This window comes from Bos taurus, chromosome 11, assembly GCF_002263795.3.
Source record: "Bos taurus isolate L1 Dominette 01449 registration number 42190680 breed Hereford chromosome 11, ARS-UCD2.0, whole genome shotgun sequence".
Lineage (NCBI taxonomy): Eukaryota > Metazoa > Chordata > Mammalia > Artiodactyla > Bovidae > Bos > Bos taurus.
In genome coordinates this window covers 21,378,196-21,400,291 of record NC_037338.1, presented here as the reverse complement: position 1 = coordinate 21,400,291, position 22,096 = coordinate 21,378,196, and the positions used below count along the sequence as shown (strand labels likewise).

Here is a 22,096-nt window from a genome sequence, read left to right as displayed (position 1 = left end):
TTCCTTTTTAAAAATAGAAGCAGTACTTAAAAAAAAAAGATCTTAAACGGAAGTTCAATATATTGCCAGATCACTAAGTTTTTTTCCCAAAGGCAGTGAGTAGAATTATGGTGGTACTTGTGTACCTCCTGGGAAAGCTCTTGAGTTCTGTGCTAATAATTTGAGAACTCCTGTTTCTTTTGTGCTTCTGATAGTTAAAAGTAAGAAATTAGTTGAACATTTTATGAAGGAGACATACTCTGGTTTTTAAAAGCATATATTTAAAAAATAGCCTTATATTCCTAATATAAATGTTGCGTTGTCAGAAATTTCAACATTTGGAACAAATTTTATTAATAATTCCTAAATAAATAAAGTATAATTCAAATTAGGTTAGTTAGGATTAGTGTCCAGAAAGCTGTTAGAATTCACATAATGCTAAATGTAAAGTTGTTTTCTGTATTATCTAATTGTTCGGTTGTTTTAGACATACTACTGAAATTAACTCCTGCAATGAAAATATATGTTTTTGTTTATATTTTCTTGATTTTATTCATTTTCTTTCTGTGTTGTGGTTTTTTTTTTTTTTTTGACAGGAACTTTGAGGTGTAATTTGTGTTATTATACAGTCTGCCACTTACAGTGTATAATTTAGTGGGTTTTAGTATATTCACAGAATTGTGCAACCATCACTACATTTAATTATTAATCCTTTTCATCACCTCAAAAAGAAACCTTGATTCCTTCTGTCGTACCCCTCCCCAGCCCCAGGCAACCATTGGTCTACTTTGTCTCTATAAAACTGCCTATTCTGGCATTCCATGTAAACGGAATCATATAATATGTGTTTCACTTGGCAGAACGTTTTAGGTTCATCCATGTTGTAGTATGCATCAGTATTTCATTCCTTTTTATAGCCAGTTATTAGCCCATTGCATGGATATGTGTGTATGTATGTTGGTCACTTAGTTGCGTCTGACTCTTTGAGACCCCATGGACCCCTCTGTCCATAGGATTCTCAAGGCAAGAGTACTGGAGTGTGTTGCCATTTCCTTCTCCATGCGACCTTCCGAACTCAGGGATCAAACCTGGGTCTTCTGCATCGCAGGCGGATTCTTTACCATCTGAGCCACCAGGGAAGCTTGTATGGATAATGCTACATTTTATGTGTCAATACATGGGTGGGCTTCCCTGATGAACTCAGTGGTAAAAAATTTGCATGCCAGTGCAGGAGACATGGGTTCGATCCCTGGGTCGGGAAGATCCCCTGGAGAAGGAAATGGCTACCCACTCTAGTATTCTTGCCTGGGAAATTCCATGTACAGAAGGGTTACAGTCCATGGATTCACAGAAGAGTTTGACACAACTTAGTGACTAACAGCAACAAAACAATACATGGACATTCAGGTTATTTTACATCTTTTGGCTATTAAGAATAATGTTGCTATAAACACTTGTTTAAATATTTCTTGTGTAGATGTAGTATTTTCCTTTCTCTCAGAGTGGAATTGCTGGGGCATATGGTAAATTTCATGTTTAATTGTTTGAGGAGCCACCAGACTGCTTTCCTAAGTGGCAGCACCACGTTATACTCCCACCAGCAGTGTGTGAGGGGTCCAGTTCCTTCACAGCCACGCCAGTACTTAATGATCGTTTTGATTCTAGCCATACTAGTGGAAATGAAGTGATATCTCATTGTGGTTTTTATTTGCATTTTCCTAAAGTAATAATGTTAGACCTCCTTTCTTGTGCATATTGGCCATTTGTTTATCTTTTTTGGAGAAATGTCTATTCAGATTCGTTTCCCATTTGTTAATTGGGTTCTTTGTTATTAATTTGTGAGAAATCTTTATATATTCTGAATACAGATTCCTTATCAGATAAATGAACTGCAAATATTCCTCCTGGTTTATGAACCAGAGCATTCTTACAATATTGTGATTAATATAGAATAGTTAAAGCTTATATAAACTTTTTAATTTTCAGAAAGTGAAAATGTTTAGCACTTGAACTTTTCTAATCATGGGTTCATCATTAATGTTTCAGGGGTTTACTTCGGGCTTGTGCCTTAGATCAGTTCTCGAACATTATTAAGCATTAACAAGTGGTGCGGATGCTGTTGGTTCCTGACCCTCTGCCTTAATGATCCCTGTTAACTATCACAAAATATTAGAAAAATGCTGATAAGTAGCAGTTTCTACTTATCTACTAGATAAATTTAGATTTATCCTCTCTTGTTTGCACATACAATTTGCATATATTTGCATATACAAAGTTTCTTATACTATTGAGCCATGGTTAGTGCCTCAGTTATTTGGTTCCTTTTAAAATTCATGCATACACATACTTTTCTTCCTAGGTTTGTCTTCCTTCAGATCCTCACAGTTATTTGAACTTAAGAAAATAATCTAATAATCAAAGAATGTTAGAACTTAAAAGGAGCTTTACAGATCATCCAATTAATTCCTCTTCTCTTTGCCCAGATAGAAATTAATTAAATCACTTAATCCAAGATTACATAGTTAATTAATGGTAGGTATAGGTAGTTCTTGGGGCTTCCCTGGTGGCTCAGACGGTAAAGCATCTGCCTGCAATGTGGGAGACCCCGGTTCGATCCCTGGGTTGGGAAGATCTCCCGGAGAAGGAAATGGCACCCCACTCCAGTACTCTTGCCTGGAAAATTCCATGGACTGAGGAGCCTGTTAGGCTACAGTCCGTGGGGTTGTAAAGAGTCGTACACGACTGAGTGACTTCACTTTTACTTCACTTTCACTTTCATAGGTAGTTCTTAGTAAATTTATTTCTGATAATTCTTTTTTGAAGGAAAGTACAAATTTATTTCAGCTCATATATTTTTAGTGATTTTCAAATACAGATCTCCTTGGCAACATTTCTTCAGATAATAAAAAGCTTACTATTTTTGGAATGACTTAAAAATTGATTCTGTGCTAAATAGTATCTAATTATTTTACCGTGTACCAAAAAACCCATAAATTTAGCCTGGCAGATAATTTGGCTTTTAAAAGTATGATTTATAGGTGTTTTTGTTTTCTCTTTTTCTCTCACCTTTATTAAGGTATAAGTGAGAAAAGTTGTATATACTTTTAAGGTATATAATGTGATATTTTGATATATATTTACATTGTAAATGATTACCACAGTCAAGCTAATTAACATTTCCACCAGCTCACACAGTTATCCTCTTTTTGTGTTGTGAGAACACTTAAGATGTCTCTCAACAAATTTCAAGAATATGATACAGTATTATTGAGTATGGTCATCATGTTGTATATTAGATCTCCAGAACTTACACATTTTGCATTACTGAAGTTTTGTGTAAAGGGGACATTTCCCTTTATGGGTGTCTTTTCTCTTCTGTTTTTAAACAAAGGAAGCATATGAGGAAGAAGATAGATGTTTAAAAATATGTGCTAGTGAAATGTGGGACAGAATTTCATGAATAAACTTATGTAAAACAGAGTACAGTGGGCAGGTTAGTTATTTCCTGGAGACATGTTACACCTATTAGAAAATTCAAAGGCAGTGATAAGAAAAAGACATGTAATAGGAAAAGGATAAAGCTATCTGCCCTCCCTCCCCAACTCCTCCCCACGTGCCCCCTTTAAAAATCTCCCTGGCCAAAGTCTGTGTAAGGGAAGAGACAGTCTTGCTTTCACCAGTCTAAGTTAATAGGCTAATAGATGTTCCTTTTAATATTTACAAAAATACTAAAGTCTCTTTTTTTCGTTTAAAATGAAAGTCACTCAGTCGTGTCTGACTCCTTGGGCTTTTTGACCCAATGGACTTTACAGTCCATGGAATTCTCCAGGCCAGAACACTGGAGTGGATAATCTTTCCCTTCTCCAGGGGATCTTTCCAACCCAGGGATCGAACCTAGGTCTTCCTCATTGCAGGCAGATTCTTTACCAGTTGAGCCATTGTTTAGCCCTTCACTTTAATAGTTAAGCGATCTTTTTTTTTTTACTTTTTGCCCAAAATAGTTAATCTGTGTTGTTTCTTTCATAGGAGTTTGCTTAGCCAAATAGGTAGCTGTATATAAACATCTAGTTTTTTAGACACCAACTGTGAGATGTGTGGAAAGCACTGTTAAACACTAAAAATAGATGGTGAAAGCACTGCTGCCTGCCTGCCTGCCCTTGGTCTGCTCCTGCCTAGGCTTCTATATAGCCAGTGGCCTATTCCAACTATGCTGTAATGTTTCTAAAATCATTTTTATGCTTCACTGTAAAAACTCTTAATTCTATCTTCTTTGAACTGTGAAACAGTTCTGTCCTATGTCAATCTCAGTTTATGTGGAACTGAAATAATTTTTGTCTTAGAACCAAGTATTCCAGTTAAGTCTTTGGGCTTATTTTCATCTTTTAAATTTGCCCTAGATTAGGGAACCTATTACTAAAGTAGGAAATGTAAATCTGCCCCCAATTCAAAAGAGAGTTATTTCAGATAAAAATTTTGAATGTGGCCTGCAGAATTCAGGTGCTTAAGAGCCACACACTGCCGGGTTGTTAGTTCATATAATCTAGGAAACATGCCTCATTCTAGCCCTTCGTAACTGAGCTGACTTTCCTGCTTGCCTAATCATAGTGTCTCTTTCTCCAGGAAGACTTTTTAGATGAACTCCACTCATCTACCAGTCCTCAAGTAATTTATCAAGAATCCTTAGACATTCTCATGAGTCTGAGAGTTGTTACGAGATTTAAACAACTTTGTGTTTCTCCATAGGTATAGATACTAACGGACTTTCCAGGTGGAGCAGTGGTTTAAGAATCCACCTGCCAATGCAGAGACACAAGAGACATGGTTCAATCCCTGGGTCAGGAAGATCCCCTGGAGTAGGAAATGGCAGCCCACTCCAGTATTCTTCCCTAGGTAATTCCACAGACAGAGGAACCTAGCAGGCTGCCATCCAGGAGGGTCACAAAGAGTTGGACACGATTGAGTTTGCACGCACACACACACATAGATACTAGTACTGTACATCTGAGACCTGGGATCGATCCCTGGGTTGGGAAGATCCCCTGGAGAAGGGAAAGGCAACCCACTCCAGTATTCTGGCCTAGAGAATTCCATGGACTGTGGAGTCGCAGAGTCAGACATGACTGAGCGATTTAAGAGTGTCTATTGGATGGTGAGTTTGAACATGATCATTTTGAAACAATGACAAAACCTTTTTGAAACTTTGTAAGTAGCACATTTGAGCAGCAGTTTAAAATAAAGATTTTAAAAACTGTGTTTTCTGTGATTCTAGGTAGTTCTTTAGAGGGACCTTCATGGAAACTGAGGGGATTGATGAACTAGAGGTAGGGGATACCACACTCTGTTTAACCAGGGCAGCTTTACTCTTACTTGTGTTATGCATTGTTGTTCAGTGTAGATTTCTCTTGGAAGCTTGCCTCTCCCTTCTAAAAGTTGTGAAAGTCGTAGGACTAACAGGTTTATGATTTGGGGTTTTGGAGGGTAAACAGGATGATGTGTGTGGCTGACTGAATTATTATTATTATAGAAGATCTGTAAACAGATCTTCTCTAGTTAGCCTGGTAAGAAGTCCTCAGAAGTTATTAATGATGATTGGGGAATGCTACTCCAGGACATCTTTGACGAATAAGTCAGTAGTTCTCAAGTTTTTGATCTGATAACTCCTCTACACTCTTAAACAATTATTGAGGGTCTCAAAGAGCACCTTGTATATGAGTTATGCCCATGAATTTATATTTAAAAAAAAAACACTTAAATTTATTTTAAAATAGTTAACTCCTTACGTATTAACAATAAATTTTTTTTATAAAATGTATTTCCCCAAACAAAAAATTTAGTGTCATTTTTTACATTTTTGCAAATCTCTTTTTCAACTTCATAAAAGAAACACAGTTTCTGGTAGTCCAGTGATTGAGACTATACTTCCACTGCATGGCACACAGATTCAGTCCCTGGCTAGGGGACTGAGATCCTGCATGTTGCATGGCAAGGCCAAACATAAAAAATTAGAAAAAGAAGGAACAGATTCTCTTCATTCAGTTGGTTGTGATATGCTGTTTTAGTTGAACTGTATAAAGGAAATACAGCCTCATGGCTGTAAATAGTTGGGAAGGGAAAAGGTTTTTCAGATATTATGAACATTTTTCTTTGACATCAGACCCCACAAGTTTCTTATTTGCAATGTGGAATCTAAAACCGTGGCAATGAACTTTCTTTTTCCTGAACTTAAAGTTGCAATGTACCCTTGTAGAAACCTAACTGCTGCTCCATCACCCTCAAAAGTCGTTAAGTGATCTGGCCACTCCTATCTCTGATCTCATCTCCAGACCCTCTGCTGGCTCTGCTTGCTATTTGTTTCTCTGAACAGTCTCCTTCATTGGGCTTTAGTGCTTGCTGTTACCTCCAACTTCACAGCAAATAAATTCAGTCGAGATCAGTCACTCTGTCCTGTTGGCTCTTTGAGACCTCATGGACTTCAGCAGGCTAGGTTTCCCTCCATCACTAACTCCTGGAGCTTCCACAAACTCATGTCCATTGAGTTGGTGATGCCATCCAACCATCTCATCCTCTATCATTCCCTTCTCCTGCCTCCAATCTTTCCCAGCATCAGCGATTTTTCCAATGACTCGGTTCTTTGCATCAGGTGGCCAAAGTATTGGAACTTCAGCTTCAGCATCAGTCCTTTCAATGAATATTCAGGGTTGATTTCCTTTAGGATTGACTGGTTTGATCTCTTTGCAGTCCAAGGGACTCTCAAGAGTCTTCTCCAACACCACAGGTCAAAAGCATCGATTCTTCGGCACTCAGCTTTCTTTATGGTCCAACTCTCAACATCCATACGTGACTACTGGAAAAAACCATAGCTTTGACTAGATGGACCTTTGTCGGCAAAGTAATGTCTCTGCTTTTTAATATGCTGTCGAGGTTTGTCATAGCTTTTCTTCCAAGGAGCAAGCGTCTTTTAATTTCATGGCCGTAGTCACCATTTGCAGTGATTTTGGAGCCTAAGAAAAGTCTGCACTGTTTACATTGTTTTCCCATCAGTTTACCACAAAGTGATGGAACTGGATGCCATGGTCTTAGTTTTTAGAATGTTGAGGTTTAAGCCAGCCTTTTCACTCTCCTCTTTGACTTTCATCAAGAGATTCTTTAGTTTCTCTTCGCTTTCAGCCATAAGGGTGGTGTCATCTGCATATCTGAGGTTATTGATATTTCTCTCAGCAGTCTTCATTCTGGCTTGTGCTTTATGCAGCCCAGCATTTCGCATGATATACTCTGGATAAAAGTTAAATAAGCAGGGTGAGAATATACAGCCTTGACGTGTACTCCTTTCCTAATCTGGAACCAATCAGTTGTTCCATGTCCGATTCTAACTGTTGCTTCTTAACCTATATACAGATTTCTCAGGAAGCAAGTAAGGTGGTCTGATATTCTCATCTCTTGAAGAATTTTCCACAGATTGTTGTGATCCACACAAAGGTTCTAGTGTAGTCAATGAAGCAGAAGTAGGTGTTTTTCTGGAATTCTCTTGCATTTTCTGTGATCCAGTGGATATTGGCAATTTGATCTCTGGTTCCTCTGCCTTTTCTAAATCCAGATTGAACATCTGGAAGTTCTCGGTTCAGGTGCTGTGGAAACCTAACTTGGAGAATTTTGAGCATTACTTTGCTAGTGTGTGAGATGACTGTAGTTGTGCAGTAATTTGAGCATTCTTTGGCATTGCCTTTCTTTGGGATTGGAATGAAAACTGACCTTTTCCAGTCCTGTGGCCACTGCTGAGTTTTCCAAATTTGCTGGCATGTTGAGTGCAGCACTTTGACAGCATCATCTTTCAGGATTTGAAATACCTTAGCTGGAATTCCATCACCACCTAGCTTTGTAGTGATGCTTCCTAAGGCCCACTTTGCATTCCAGGATGTCTGGCTCTAGGTGAGTGATCACACCATCATGGTTATCTGGGTCATTAAGACCTTTTTTGTATAGTTCTTCTGTGTATTCTTGTCATCTCTTAATATCTTCTGCTTCTGTTAGGTCCATACCATTTCTGTCCTTTATTGTGCCTATCTTTGCATGAAATGTTCCCTTGGTATCTCTAATTTTCTTGAAGAGATCTCTAGTCTTTCCCATACTATTGTTTTCCTTTATTTCTTTGTAGTGATCAGAGGAAGCCTTTTTTAATCTCACCTTGCTATTCTTTGGCACTCTGCTCTCAATGGGTATATCTTTTCATTCCTCCTTTGCCTTTCACTTCTCTTCTTTTCTCAGCTATTTGTAAGGCCTCCTCAGACAGCCATTTTGCCTTTTTACATTTCTTTTTCTTGGAAATGGTCTTGATCACTGCCTCCTGTACAATGTCTCTAACCTCCGTCCATAGTTCTTGAGACACTCTTGTCGATCAAATCTAATCACTTGGATCTATTTGTCACTTCCACTGTATAATCGTAAGGGATTTGATTTAGGTCATACCTGAATGGTCTAGTGCTTTTCCAAACTTTCTTCAATTTAAGTCTGATTTTTGCAATTAGAAGTTCAAGATCTGAGCTACAGTCAGCTCCCGGTCTTGTTTTTGCTGACTGTATAGAGCTTCTCCATCTTCGGCTCCAAAGCATATAAGCAATCTGATTTCTGTATTGACCATCTGGGGATGGTCATGTGTAGAGTCATTTCTTGTGTTGTTGGTCGAGGGTGTTTTGCGTTCTCCTGGCAAAACTCTGTTAGCCTTTGACCTGCTTCATTTTGTACTCCAAGACCAAACTTGCCTTTTGCTCCAGGTATCTCTTGACTTCCTACTTTTGCATTCCAGTCCCCTATGATGAAAAGGACATCTTTTTTTTTTGGTGTTAGTTCTAGAAGATCTTCTAGGTCTTCACTGAACCATTCAACTTCAGCTTAGTCAGCATTACTGGTTGGGACATAGGCTTAGATTACTCTGATATTGAACAGTAGAGATCATTCTGTCGTTTTTCAGATTGCACCCAAATAATGCATTTCAGACTCTTTTGTTGACTTTGAAGTCTACTCCATTTCTTATAAGGGATTCTTGCCCACAGTAGTAGATGTAATGGTCATCTGAATTAAATTCGCCCCTTCGGGTCTATTTTAGTTCACTGATTCCTAAAATGTCAATGCTCACTCTTGCCATCTCCTGTTTGCCCACTTCCAATTTACCTTGATTCCTGGACCTAACATTCCAGGTTCCTATGCAGCATTGTTCTTTACAGCATCAGACTTTACTTCCATCACCAGTCACATCCACAGTTGAGCATTCTTTTTGCTTTCACTCAGCCTCTTCTTTCTGGAGCTATTTCTCCACTCTTCTCCAAATAAATTAGATATTGTGTTCAGTTCAGTTCAGTCGCTCAGTTGTGTCCAACACTTTGTGACCCCATGAATTGCAGCATGCCAGGCCTCCCTGTCCATCACTAACTCCTGGAGTTTACCCAAACTCACGTCCATTGAGTCAGTGATGCCATCCAGCCATCTCATCCTCTGTCGTCCCCTTCTCCTCCTGCCCCCAATCCCTCCCAGCATCAGAGTTCTTTTCCAGTGAGTCAACTCTTCGCATGAGGTGGCCAAAGTATTGGAGTTTGAGCTTCAGCATCACTCCTTCCAACGAACACCCAGGACTGATCTCCTTTAGGATGGACTGATTGGATCTCCTTGCAGTCAGTCCAAGGGACTCTCAAGAGTCTTCTCCAACACTACAGTTCAAAAGCATCAATTCTTCGGTGCTCAGCTTTCTTCACAGTCCAACTCTCACATCCATACATGACCACTGGAAGAACCATAGCCTTGACTACACGGACCTTTGTTGGCAAAGTTATATCTCTGCTTTTCAATATACTATCTAGGTTGGTCATAACTTTCCTTCCAAGGAGTAAGCGTGTTTTAATTTCATGGCTACAGTCACCATCTGCAGTGATTTTGGAGCTCAAAAAAATAAAGTCAGCCACTGTTTCCACTGTTGCCCCATCTATTTCCCATGAAGTGATGGGACTGGATGCCATGATCTTCGTTTTCTGAATGTTGAGCTTTAAGCCAACTTTTTCATTCTCCTCTTTCACTTTCATCAAAAGTCTCTTTAGTTCCTCTTCACTTTCTGCCATAAGGCTGGTGTCATCTGCATATCTGAGGTTATTGATATTTCTCCTGGCAATCTTGATTCCAGCTTGTGCGTCTTCCAGCCCAGCGTTTCTCATGATGTGCTCTGCATATAAGTTAAATAAGCAGGGTGACAATATACAGCCTTGACATACTCCTTTTCCTATTTGGAACCAGTCTGTTGTTCCATGTCCAGTTCTAACTGTTGCTTCCTGACCCGCATACAGGTTTCTCAAGAGGCAGGTCAAGTAGTCTGGTATTCCCATTTCTTTGAGAATTTTCCACAGTTTTTTGTGATCCACACAGTCAAAGTCTTTGGCATATTGAATTAGGCCCACCCTAATAAAGACCCTGCTTTTAAGTATAGTCACATTCTGAAGTAGTAGGAATTAGGACTCCTGATATGAATTTTTAGGGGACACAATTAAGTCCGTAACAGTAATATTGCATACTTTATTCAAGTATTCTCTTACTGATGGATGTTTGCTTTCCAGTTTTTACCACTATGAACAGTGCTGAAGTAAAATCATTTTATGTATATTCTTTTATTTGGTTAAGATAAATCCCAGGGGTGTGTTTTCTGGGCCATAGAATTTATTTTTAATTTTGATAGTGGTTGCTGGATTACTTTTCAAAAAGCTGTTATCAGCATTTCTGCCAGCAAGGTAACAGAATAATCTTTTCTGAACATTCCTGTCAACAATAGGTGTTATTGATCATTTAATTTTTGCTAATAAAATATTCTCTAATTCACATTTCTCTTGATTCTGTCGAATTTGAGGAACATTTCGTATATTTGTATAGGGAAAATTTTAAATGCAAAACTTCAGTAAGATTGTAAAAGTTATTTTAAGAAGAAAAACTTAAACTACCATCTGAATATGTTGCCAGTTCCCACTTAATAATGAATTGAGTTTCAAAAGTTGATTTGTGAATGCTCGTGATTTGAAAGGCACTCTCATGGAAAGGCAGTGATAGGAACAGTGATTGTCAACCTACGCTATAAGGCATGCAGTATAGATAGGATACGGTCCTACTTTATTGGAGGAAAGATATTAATGGTATTTCTGCATTAGCCACCACTTATGTGCTTATGGGAGGTATTGATTAGTTGTATGTAGGTAGACTATTTTGTGTACATTGAATAATAATACATATTCAATTCATAGGAAAGCTTAGATATACTTAAAGACTGTTGCATATACTTTAGTTACAGTGACTACAGTACAAATATATATTTTTGTATTTATTTATACAGAAAATGTTACACTGCCAGATTTTATGACAGCCTTCAGAAGCTGTTTACAACTGATACTCACTAAAGGTGTGTGTGTGAGAGCAGTTACAATATGCATCACATATTTATCTATGTGTTGGGGTGGCATTAAAAGAATAAAGAAAAAAATTGTTTTGTTTATTTATGTGTACTTGATGTCTCATTTCAGTAGACTGAGGTTCAAAATAAGATCCTATTTTTAAAAAGTAAAAGCAAATGGCTGGATCCCTCTTATTAAAATATAAGCTTAGTGAGAGCAATTTTGTGTATCTTGTTCACTGTTCGATCTCTGACATTTAAAATAGCACCTTATACACAGTAGACTTTCAGTAAAAATTTTCTGGATGAGTCCCAGTTTAGGGGGAGAAAGAACTTTTTTCTTCATTCTTTTAATGCCCCCTCCACACACTGATAAATATGTGATGCATGTTGTAAGTACTCTCTCACACACACCTTTAGTGTATATCAGTTGTAGATAGCTTCTGAAGGCTATCATAAAATTTGGCAATATGACATTTTCTATATAGTCTTGGATCATTTGAGTACCATTTAGATTCATTTGAGTACCATTTAGATGGAATGGAACACTTTAGCTATAACTGCTATCTTATGGAAGAGAAGTTTTGTTTTGTTTTATACTATCTGTATAGGAAGTGCTACTTCTGCCTGCTCATTAAAGAAATCTCTTTAACAGCCATCTTCTTTGAAATAATAAAAAACAAAGTCTGTATTTCAGGAATTGGTTCTCTGCTTATCTTTAAACATTTATCATTGCCCTTGTTTTCCAGTCAGAGGTTTTTGAAGTATTATTTTGTTTTTAAGGAATTAAAATAATTTATTAGTCTCTTGTGTAAATGAACTTTATGATCCTAATTTGACAGATTTAAGATGTGATAAAGGTTAATCTCTAGAAATTTAGATGAACAGTTCACATCATGCATTATTTTCTATTTAAGCCTAATCCTTTGTTCGATTTATTTACCTGATACGTTTTATTTGACTCTTAGTAACCATCAATGGGAAGATCCCCTGGAGAAGGGAAAGGCTACCCACTACAGTATTCTGGCCTGGAGAATTTCATGAACTGTATAGTCCATGGGGTCTCAAAGAGTTGGACATGACTGAGCGACTTTCAGTTCAATTCAGTTCAACCATCAGTGAATAAAACCGTTTGAATTTTAATTTCTAAGATTTCATGTATCATGCTGCTGCTAAGTTGCTTCAGTCGTGTCCAACTCTGTGCAACCCCATAGATGGCAGCCCACCAGGCTCCCCTGTCCCTGGGATTCTCCAGGCAAGAACACTGGAGTGGGTTGCCATTTCCTTCTCCAGTGCGTGAAAGTGAAAAGTGAAAGTGAAGTCGCTCAGTCATGTCTGACTCTTAGGGACCCCATGGACTGCAGCCTACCAGGCTCCTCCGCCCAGGGGGTTTTCCAGGCAAGAGGACTGGGGTGGGGTGCCATTGCCTTCTCCATCATGTATCATACAACATGTCAACCTTAATATTTTAACTATATGTGACTGAATTACAAGCACTATCATGGTCTGGGGTGTTTTTTTAAAAACATTAGCATTTCAACACAGTAATTAAATACAGTTGAATTGATTCTACATAATAAATGTTGATTTTAGTTCTGACTGCCTTTATGTTGAATGATTTCTGCTTTAAAAGTTCATGCTCCTGAAATCAACCAGACTCTGTAGCCTTCACTACCACTCGTTTTCACTCTTAATTCAGAGGAAAAGATATTTTATTACTTTTACCCCTATAACACAGAGGCTTTGAGTGTTCCCTGAATGTCAGAGGTTTAGTGTGAAAAACAAAGAGAAAATGATTCTGTAAGTAGATAAACAAGGCCTTGCCTAATGGGAGCGTCAGTAGAGGAAATTTACAAGGGAACAAGTAATTATAATTCAATAAGACAAACCCAGTAACAAAAATGTGATACCTAGTACAAGGATTAGCATAGAGCGGAGTATAAGGCCCATAGATCAGGGGAAATTTTTGATTAATCTCTATATATCCAGCCTGGTATTTAATAGGTTCAATAAATCAGTTAAATGAATGAGATTAATACTGCCTTAGAAAGAGACAAGAAGCAAACAAGTCTTCCCAAATGAGATGAGATCTGGGTTTTGAAAATCAAATAGGTAGACAAAAGGGCAAGAGAATGAATGATAGCCACGGAGAACAGTGTGAAAACTGCATGCCATGTTTCACAAACTGCAGATAGTATGAATTCCTTCAGCGTAAAGTGTAAACTGAAGAGCAGCTAAAGATGGAGCTGTATTAATGAAGAATTATATAATTTCCAAGGGTCTTCTTGAAAAACAACATTTTTTAAAATGTAATCTGATCGATTTACATTTTCTTGAATACTTTCTAAAATGTGTTTTGAGGTACCTAAATCACTTTTTCAAAGCGCTTGAGTATTTTTTAAAGTTAATTAGAATTATTGTTAATTAAATATTTTTAATCTTAATATTTCTTACCTCTAGCAATTTAGCTTTATGTCAGATTTTTAGTATATTTATAATATTACATAATACATGGGATCTTTTGTGTAATCGAAGATCATTTTACCCATTTTGAATGGGTAAGATGATTTTACTTGTTCAGATGATAAGATTCATAGTGCTGCATTTACATTTATGGTATGCTGGTGTTACTTAAAAGTATGACCACATACTCAAAGCCAAGTTTTATACAGAGGCCCGCTATATAAATAGATACATTTCATGGACATTCTATTCCTTATGCTGATGGAGCTACTAGACACTCCCCATATGCCTCCAAGGTTTGACAGTCTATGGTTTAGTGGAAAGAGCTTTGCCCTAAATACCAGGAGGCCCAGTTCAGCATTGCTCGTTAGCTATGAGGTTGTGGGTGTCTCCTTTTTCACTTCAGTTCAGTTGCTCAGTCATGTCCGACTCTTTGCGACCCCATGAATCACAGCACGCCAGGCCTCCCTGTCCATCACCAACTCCCGGAGTTCACTCAAACTCGTCCATCGAGTCAGTGATGCCATCCAGCCATCTCTTCCTCTGTCGTCCCCTTCTCCTCCTGCCCCCAATCCCTCCCAGCATCAGAGTCTTTTCCAATGAGTCAACTCTTCGCATCAGGTGGCCAGAGTATTGGAGTTTCAGCTTTAGCATCAGTCCTTCCAATGAACACCCAGGACTATTTCCTTTAGAATGGACTGGTTGGATCCCCTTGCAGTCCAAGGGACTCAAGAGTCTTCTCCAACACCACAGTTCAAAAGTATCAATTTTTTGGCACTCAGCTTTCTTCACAGTCCAACTCTCACATCCATACATGACCACTGGAAAAACCATAGCCTTGACTAGACAGACCTTTGTTGGCAAAGTAATGTCTCTGCTTTTTAATATGCTGTCTAGGTTGGTTATAACTTTCCTTCCAAGGAGTAAGCATCTTTTCATTTCATGGCTGTAGTCACCATCTGCAGTGATTTGGAGCCCAGAAAAATAAAGTCTGACACTGTTTCCACTGTTTCCCCGTCTGTTTCCCATGAACTGATGGGACTGGATGCCATGATCTTCGTTTTCTGAATGTTGAGCTTTAAGCCAACTTTTTCACTCTTGTCTTTCACTTTCATCAAGAGGCTTTTTAGTTCTTCACTTTCTGCCATAAGGGTGGTGTCATATGCATATCTGAGGTTATTGATATTTCTCCTGGCAATCTTGATTCCAGCTTGTGCTTCTTCCAGCCCAGCGTTTCTCATGATGTACTCTGCATATAAGTTAAATAAACAGGGTGATGATATACAGCCTTTACGTACTCCTTTTCCTATTTGGAACCAGTCTGTTGTTCCATGTCCAGTTCTAACTGTTGCTTCCTGACCTGCATACAGGTTTCTCAAGAGGCAGGTCAGGTGGTCTGGTATTCCCATTTCTTTCAGAATTTTCCACAGTTTATAGAAGGACTGTGTGAAATAACATCTATCAGTTCAGCTCAGTCGCGTCCAACTCTTTGCAACCCCATGAATTGCAGCACACCAGGCCTCCCTGTCCATCACCAACTCCTGGAGTTCACCCAAACTCACGTCCATCGAGTCGGTGATGCCATCCAGCCATCTCATCCTTTGTCGTCCCCTTTTCCTCCTTCCTCCAGTCCCTCCCAGCATCAGAGTCTTTTCCAATGAGTCAACTCTTCTCATGAGGTGGCCAAAGTACTGGAGTTTCAGCTTTAGCATCATTCCTTCCAAAGAACACCCAGGACTGATCTTCTCTGGTTTTATAAATGTGTAGCTGTATTTTACGTGATGCTGGATCCTTAAATAGGAATGTAACCCCAATTATAGCAACTTTTCCAGGACTATCTTAGTGAAACTGGGGCCTGTCTATGTTGTTTTTCATTTGTGAGATATAGGTCTATGTGTAAGATAGTTCTTCTTATTCAACTTTTATAATAAGTTCCTCTCTCCATCCCCCATGTCATAGTTGAGATTTTGGTAGGATAGGCGCAGATATCTAGCCCAGAATTTGGTGTATGGGTCTAAAACTGAGGAGAAAAATCAGATTTGGAGTCATCAGTCCATGGGGCTGTGAAGAGTCAGACATGACTGAGCGACTAACACTTGAACTTTTCATGTAGGTGATAAACATATGGGAGTAAGTGAGATTAGTTAGGGGAAAGAACAGAAGGAGGGAGCAGACAGACAAGGATGGACTCCACATTTGAGGGGTGAAGGAAAATATGTAACTCTAAGAAACAAATGGAAAAAGAAACAGAAATAAAAAGAAGCAGTTGGGATTGTGTGTCACTGATAAGAGAGAGTTTAAAAAATGAAAAATCGAGCCCCCTTCTCCCCCCCACCACCAAAAAAAGCCTGTCATGTAGTTTTAGGGTGCACCTTTCAAGGAAGATTAAGTCAACCTTGAAGGTAAAGGGTGTCTACAAAAACAGTTTAAACCAATGAGGGCATGCAGTTATATGTATAAAAGTAAAACTTTTGTCAAAAGTTCCGTTCATGTTTTGTTTTAAAAAAAGGTTTTTAAAATCTTGCTTAGTGTTGAAGAGGAATCCATTTACAAAGTCTGTTACCTACACACAGAATGCTATGGCTGGTGAATAGAAAGCTGAGAAGCATCTGGGTTCTGGTCTGTACTCCATCCATTATTTTAACTGCTCAAGCACTCAGTCGTCTAATAGGGTGGGAGATCTGTAAACAGATCAGTTATTGTCAGGTAGGTAATTGCTATACCAAAGATGACAAAAAGTTCTTGGGCAAATGATTTACGCCTTTGGGGGCTCCGTTTCTTTACCTGTAAAATAATAATAAATTATTATTTATAGTTGACGTAGCACCCTTCACACAGTTTTGCATTGCTGTAATGTTACTTGCTTCTAATTAAAAAGTATAAGTGCATATATGTGTTTGTATACATATCTGTGTACTTCTAATGTATGTTAAAAAATTCATTATATGGTACACTTGATAAAAAAAAATCTGTCTGTACACTGAGGCTGTCAGGCCCTCAGCTAATGAAGTGTGTACAGTAAGATAGACCATACTAAATGCTCTTGGTTAGTGAGTGCTGTCTACTTTAATCCAGTGAGAGTTCTACCATCCTTTGAAGAGTTGAGCGTTTTTGAAACGTTTGTCTTCTGAATTTTATTTTGCTGCCATTTTAAAAAGTAGGGAGTGGTTTTGACCCATAATGAGTGACAAAGGGATGCAAGGAAAGACTGGCCGGCCGGTTATGAAAATTTAAGTTTTATGAAGAGCGGTGGCTGCGATGCCTTCAAAGAAATGGTTGAGGAAAACGAAGGTAAAGAGTGCGGGGCATTTATGAATAGGTGACCACCAAGTTATCTTCCTGAAGCATGGACAGTCTCTCATTGTCAGAAGTGCCTATTTTGTGTCCTTTGATACAGGGTGCCTTTGTATTCAAGGCATTTATTAGCTTGTATTATGTGCCCTGTACAGTGCTAGTTGCTGGAGTTACTTTGGTGAAAAAAAAAAGATACAGGCCTCTTGAATGTTACGATTTGGTAGGAAAGATAGAGTTAACAAGAGACACATCGGAGGTCAGTTTTGCCCAAGCACTGTATGGAGCCAGTGTTCTAACTACCACTGGTTCTGGACAAAAACCATGTAAACTGCATCGTTTATCTCTAGCTCAGCCTCTCCCTCCCTCTCAGTATTCCCACACTCTAGGATAGGCATAGTTTAAGGAAAAAATTTTGAAATTTTGTAATTAAGTATCTGAATCTCTAGAAACATGTCAATAAGCATGTATAGTGCATGTGACTAGGAAAAAGGTTAAGAATTCAGGCCAGGGAAATAACATTGAAATCTGTATTTGCAAGCCAGACTACGTTCTTGAATACAAACCCCACACTTGAAAAAATTACTTGCTTTGTTTATTTAATCAGATTAAACAAACCTTTAATTACTTTGTGTTTATAGGTTCAGGGGCAAGTTCATCCAACTCTTGAGTCTAGTGATGATGCTCTTCAGTATGTTGAAGAATTAATTTTGCAGCTATTAAATATGCTCTGCCAAGCTCAACCCCGAAGTGCTTCAGATGTAGAGGTATGATTAGTTTTGCCTTGTATCTAATATGTGTGTTTATTGTAATGTCAATATAGGGGGGAGGTGTTTGCTCTTCAGTTCCACACAGTGTCTAATGGTATGTTTAAAATGATGACTAGATTTCTTTTAACTTTGTATTGACTGTCTGCTAGCTTGTATATGTTTTTGCATCAAACTATTCCATTATATGCTTTTAATCTAAAGTCAACTCTTATTGACCTCTAAATACTACTTCTTGATGCTAGAATGACAGATATATTTAAGAGTGGAATATATCCAAGTGTTTCTTTTTTTCTTGTTGTTATTTCTTAAAGTCAGCTATCATTTCAAAAGCATTTCAGCCAATCCTTCAATCTTCAGTGCTCTGTGTATTTTTAGATAGGAAGTGAACCCCTCCCCACCAATTGGAAGGGAGGGAAACATCAAAATTCTAGGAAGGAAGATATCACAAATATGACATGGCTCCTGTCTTTTTATGGCTTGTAGAGTAGTGGAGATACAGGTAGATGTATGGGCAATAACATAATGTGATGTCCTGTGAGTAAAGGGTATGTGGGAAACCATAAAAAAAAAAAGCAAACTAATAATGCAGACTTTGGGGCTTAAGTTTGGATTCTCAGAAGAGCCACCTAAATTGAGTTCTTAAGGAGTCAGGTTTGAGAAGAGAAAAAAAGAAGGTTTGAAGTACCAACTATAGAAAATGGGAGATAGAGCTGGAAATATAAAAGGAGTTTTCTGGCAATGATGTAAGGTCATTTGACTTTGAAGATCTTGAATGTATAGTGTACAAGTCTTTGCATTTCTATGATATTTCTTCTGTGGTCCTTGTGTGGGCTCAAAAAAGACAGTTAAATGGTATTTCACCATGGCTATACAGTGACAGAACAGTAGGGCAAGAGGGTTGTGGAAATTAGTAATAGTGCTTTACAACCCTTTTCAGGACACAACACACTAGAGTGTAATGATGACTGTGGTACACAGTGGCTGGGGAGGAGGTGTGTCTCTGTGTACCCCTGCTGTGTTCTCCTGAGGCAGTTAGCAATTGATATATAGTTATATCCAATAGGAAGCTCAGCTGAAAAGAGCATCAGAGAATCAAATTGGATAAGGGAAAAAATGAAATTTAATAACAGCTGATCTTTGAGCGCTTGCTCTGAACGCTTCTATGTTTATATTTCATTTAAAGTTTTTAATAACCCCATGAAGATGGTACTGTTTTTCCTGTATTAGAGTATGAGGTCCAGAACATAAGTTCTTATTCACTACCAAACCCCCAGCACCCAGAACAATGTCTGGCGCTGAGAAGGCACTCAGGAAATATAGTTTGAATGAATTAATGTGGAAACTGAAGCATAGAGAGGTTAAATAAGTTGCCCATGGTTATAGCTAGTAAGCAGTGAAGCCAAGACTCTCATCCAGAAAGTCTAAACTACCGGGCATACATTCCAGTAAACTATTCTGTCAGTTAGGAGAGGGGCGGGTAGATTGGAAAAACATGGAGGGAACAGGGATTTCCCAATAAGATCAGAGAGTTGATAACACTAGAATACCTGATAGAAATAGAATAGATTGGGATCAGAGACAAAGTTGTTAGGATTTAAGATTCTTAAGGTAACAGTTCCAAAAGCAGGATGTCAGAGATTAACTGACCATGGGTGAGTGGGTCTCTCTCTGGATTTTCTATCCGCATTCAGTGATCTGTATTTCTGTTTTTGTGGCAGTACCGTTATTGTTTGGATGACTATAACTATGTAGTATAGTCTGAAGTCAGGGAGACTGATTCCTCCAGATTTGCTTTTCTTTCTCAAGATTGCTTTGACTATTTGAGATCTTTTGTATTTCCATACAAATTAAAAAAAATTTTTTTGTTCTAGATCTGTGAAAAATTGCATTGGTAATTTGATAGGGATTGCATTGAATCCTGTAGATTGCCTTGGGTTGTATGATCTTTTGACAGTATTGATTCTTCCGATCCAAGAACACAGAATATCTTTCCATCTGTTTGTGTCCTCTTTAATTTCTCTCATCAGCGTCTTACAGTTTTCAAAATACAGGTCCTTTGCCTCCTTCAATAGGTTTATTCCTAGGTATTTTATTCTTTCTGATGCAGTGATAAAAATGGGATTGTTTCCTTAATTGTTATTTCTGATCTTTTGTCATTAGTGTATAGAAATGCAACAGCTTTCTGTGTATTAATTTTGTACCCTGCAACTTTACCAAATTTATTGATGAACTGTAGTAGTTTTCTGGTAGCATCTTTAGGATTTTCTGTGTATAGTATGATGTCATTGCCAAACAATGACAATACTTTTTTCCCAGTTTGAATCCCTTTTATTTCTTTTTCCTTCATCTTAGAATTTTCTTTTTACCCTGTGAACTATATCCTTAAATTTTATTTTTTGGCTTTCCTTTTCCTTTCATTTTTTTTTTCAACTTTTTTTCTTTTCCTTCATTCCTAAAGAATCTTTGTAGTTTCTAATAAGTTTGTCACTCACATTTAGATTTCCAAAGTGATTTCTCATTATTTTCTACCTTTCTAGGCAGAAAAAAAAATTCTCCTACACATTCTAAGCCTTTATTAATAGCACTTTAAAAGTGCCTCCGGGTCTGAATATTTGCACTCAAGTGCATGTATAAGAATTTTCATACAGCCTAGAATGTTTGTATTGGAATTAATCTTCAAGATTATCTATCTAGGCACCTTTATTATGTAAAGGAAAAGACAGGTTCTGCTAATGAGACAGAGCTGAATTGTGAACCTAGCTCTTTATATTTTATTTTTCCCAAGGCCACTAAATGTCAGTCAAAGTGGAGAGTCTCAATTTAAAGCAAAACTGTTAATCTTGAAAGTGGCAGAGTAATAGACTTTAATTCATGGGTCTTTTATTGACCATTTCTCCTTGGGCTTCTTTACCTTAAATTATATAAGATAATTGTAAAAAGAAATTTTATTTTGCTCTGGAATTATAATTAAATTTTCCACGACAAGAGATAAAGTATTTCCTTCATTCTGGCCTTTTTCACAATCAAGGCATCTTTTTAACCCTATCAGTCTTTCCCATGACCTTTGGTAGTACTTCTCAAATAAACAGTCTAGTAGTATACTAATAAATAAGTTAAAAATGTTTTCCTCATCATTATTATTTTCCCTTTCTTGCCTTTTCTTTTATCGTTCCTGAGACTTTCCTTCCCCTTCTTTTCAAAACAGTAGATCAACTTGGAACTAGGTGGATAAAATTGAGATGAGAAGGGATTGCTGTTGTGTTTTCTTTCTCTTCTACCTCAACCGCTGCCTGCTGTTTGCCTCTGTAATTCTACCAATGGTTTGTTTGTTTTTTTCAAAGATGTATGTTAAGTGTATTTAGAATTGGTAGGTTGAGTTCAGCTTCTGTATTACTCTCGGTTATCACCTCTTATGCCCAACTAAATTTTTATAAATGAATAGGAAAAATCAGTGCATTGCCTATAGTAAAAGAAAGTTTTATTTTAAGAAACTTTGTTTCAGTTTACTATGTATGTGATTACAAGGGTGTGATCCAAAATGTATTAAAGAAAGAAAGTGAAGTCGCTCAGTCGTGTCCGACTCTTTGCGACCCCATGGACAGTAGCTTGCACCAGGCTCCTCCGTCCATGGGATTTTCTAGGCAAGAGTACTGGAGTGGGTTGCCATTTCCTTTTCCAATGTATTAAGAATTTATTATTTCTTACTATGCATTGAAGTTTGCCCACCTCCATGCCTGCCAGTGAGCTACAGGGTTATACTATTATAAGGTTTGTAATCATGGTTATACCTATACCTATTCAGTTAACCATGGGTTAAACCCATCAATATGAAATTTTTAATTGAGAATTATGGTAAAGTTAGTCCAAAATCTCTTAATCGTAATTTTTGGATTAGCAAGTGTATAGTAGTGACTTGGAAAAAAGGAAAAGAATTCTTGTTTTGAACGTTCCTTTCCAACCTTTTCCCCATTCCTTTATTATTCCTTTTTCGCTTGCCAAACTCCCCCAGTATTTTGGGCCTTTGTATTGCCTTTATTATATAGGTTATAGTATCCTAGCAAATAGCTTTTCAACTAGACATTTGAAAAAGTTTGTTAACTCCATTTTTAACTACAGTAATTTTTTTTATTAGAATTAAAATGATCACTTCTTACATTTGACAGCTGACATTGCCTTAGAT

At 37.7% G+C, this 22,096-nt stretch overlaps 1 protein-coding gene across 3 annotated transcripts in view; it reads left to right on the top strand.

The window, feature by feature from the left end:
- SOS1 (SOS Ras/Rac guanine nucleotide exchange factor 1) overlaps positions 1-22,096 on the top strand; it is a 131,147-nt gene that overhangs the window by 34,666 nt on the left and 74,385 nt on the right. For all 3 annotated transcript variants that reach the window (XM_005212709.5, XM_005212708.5, XM_002691241.7), the window contains exon 2: positions 17,788-17,913. In XM_005212709.5, the coding sequence (XP_005212766.1) occupies positions 17,788-17,913 (126 nt within the window). The remainder of the gene's footprint in view (positions 1-17,787; positions 17,914-22,096) is intronic.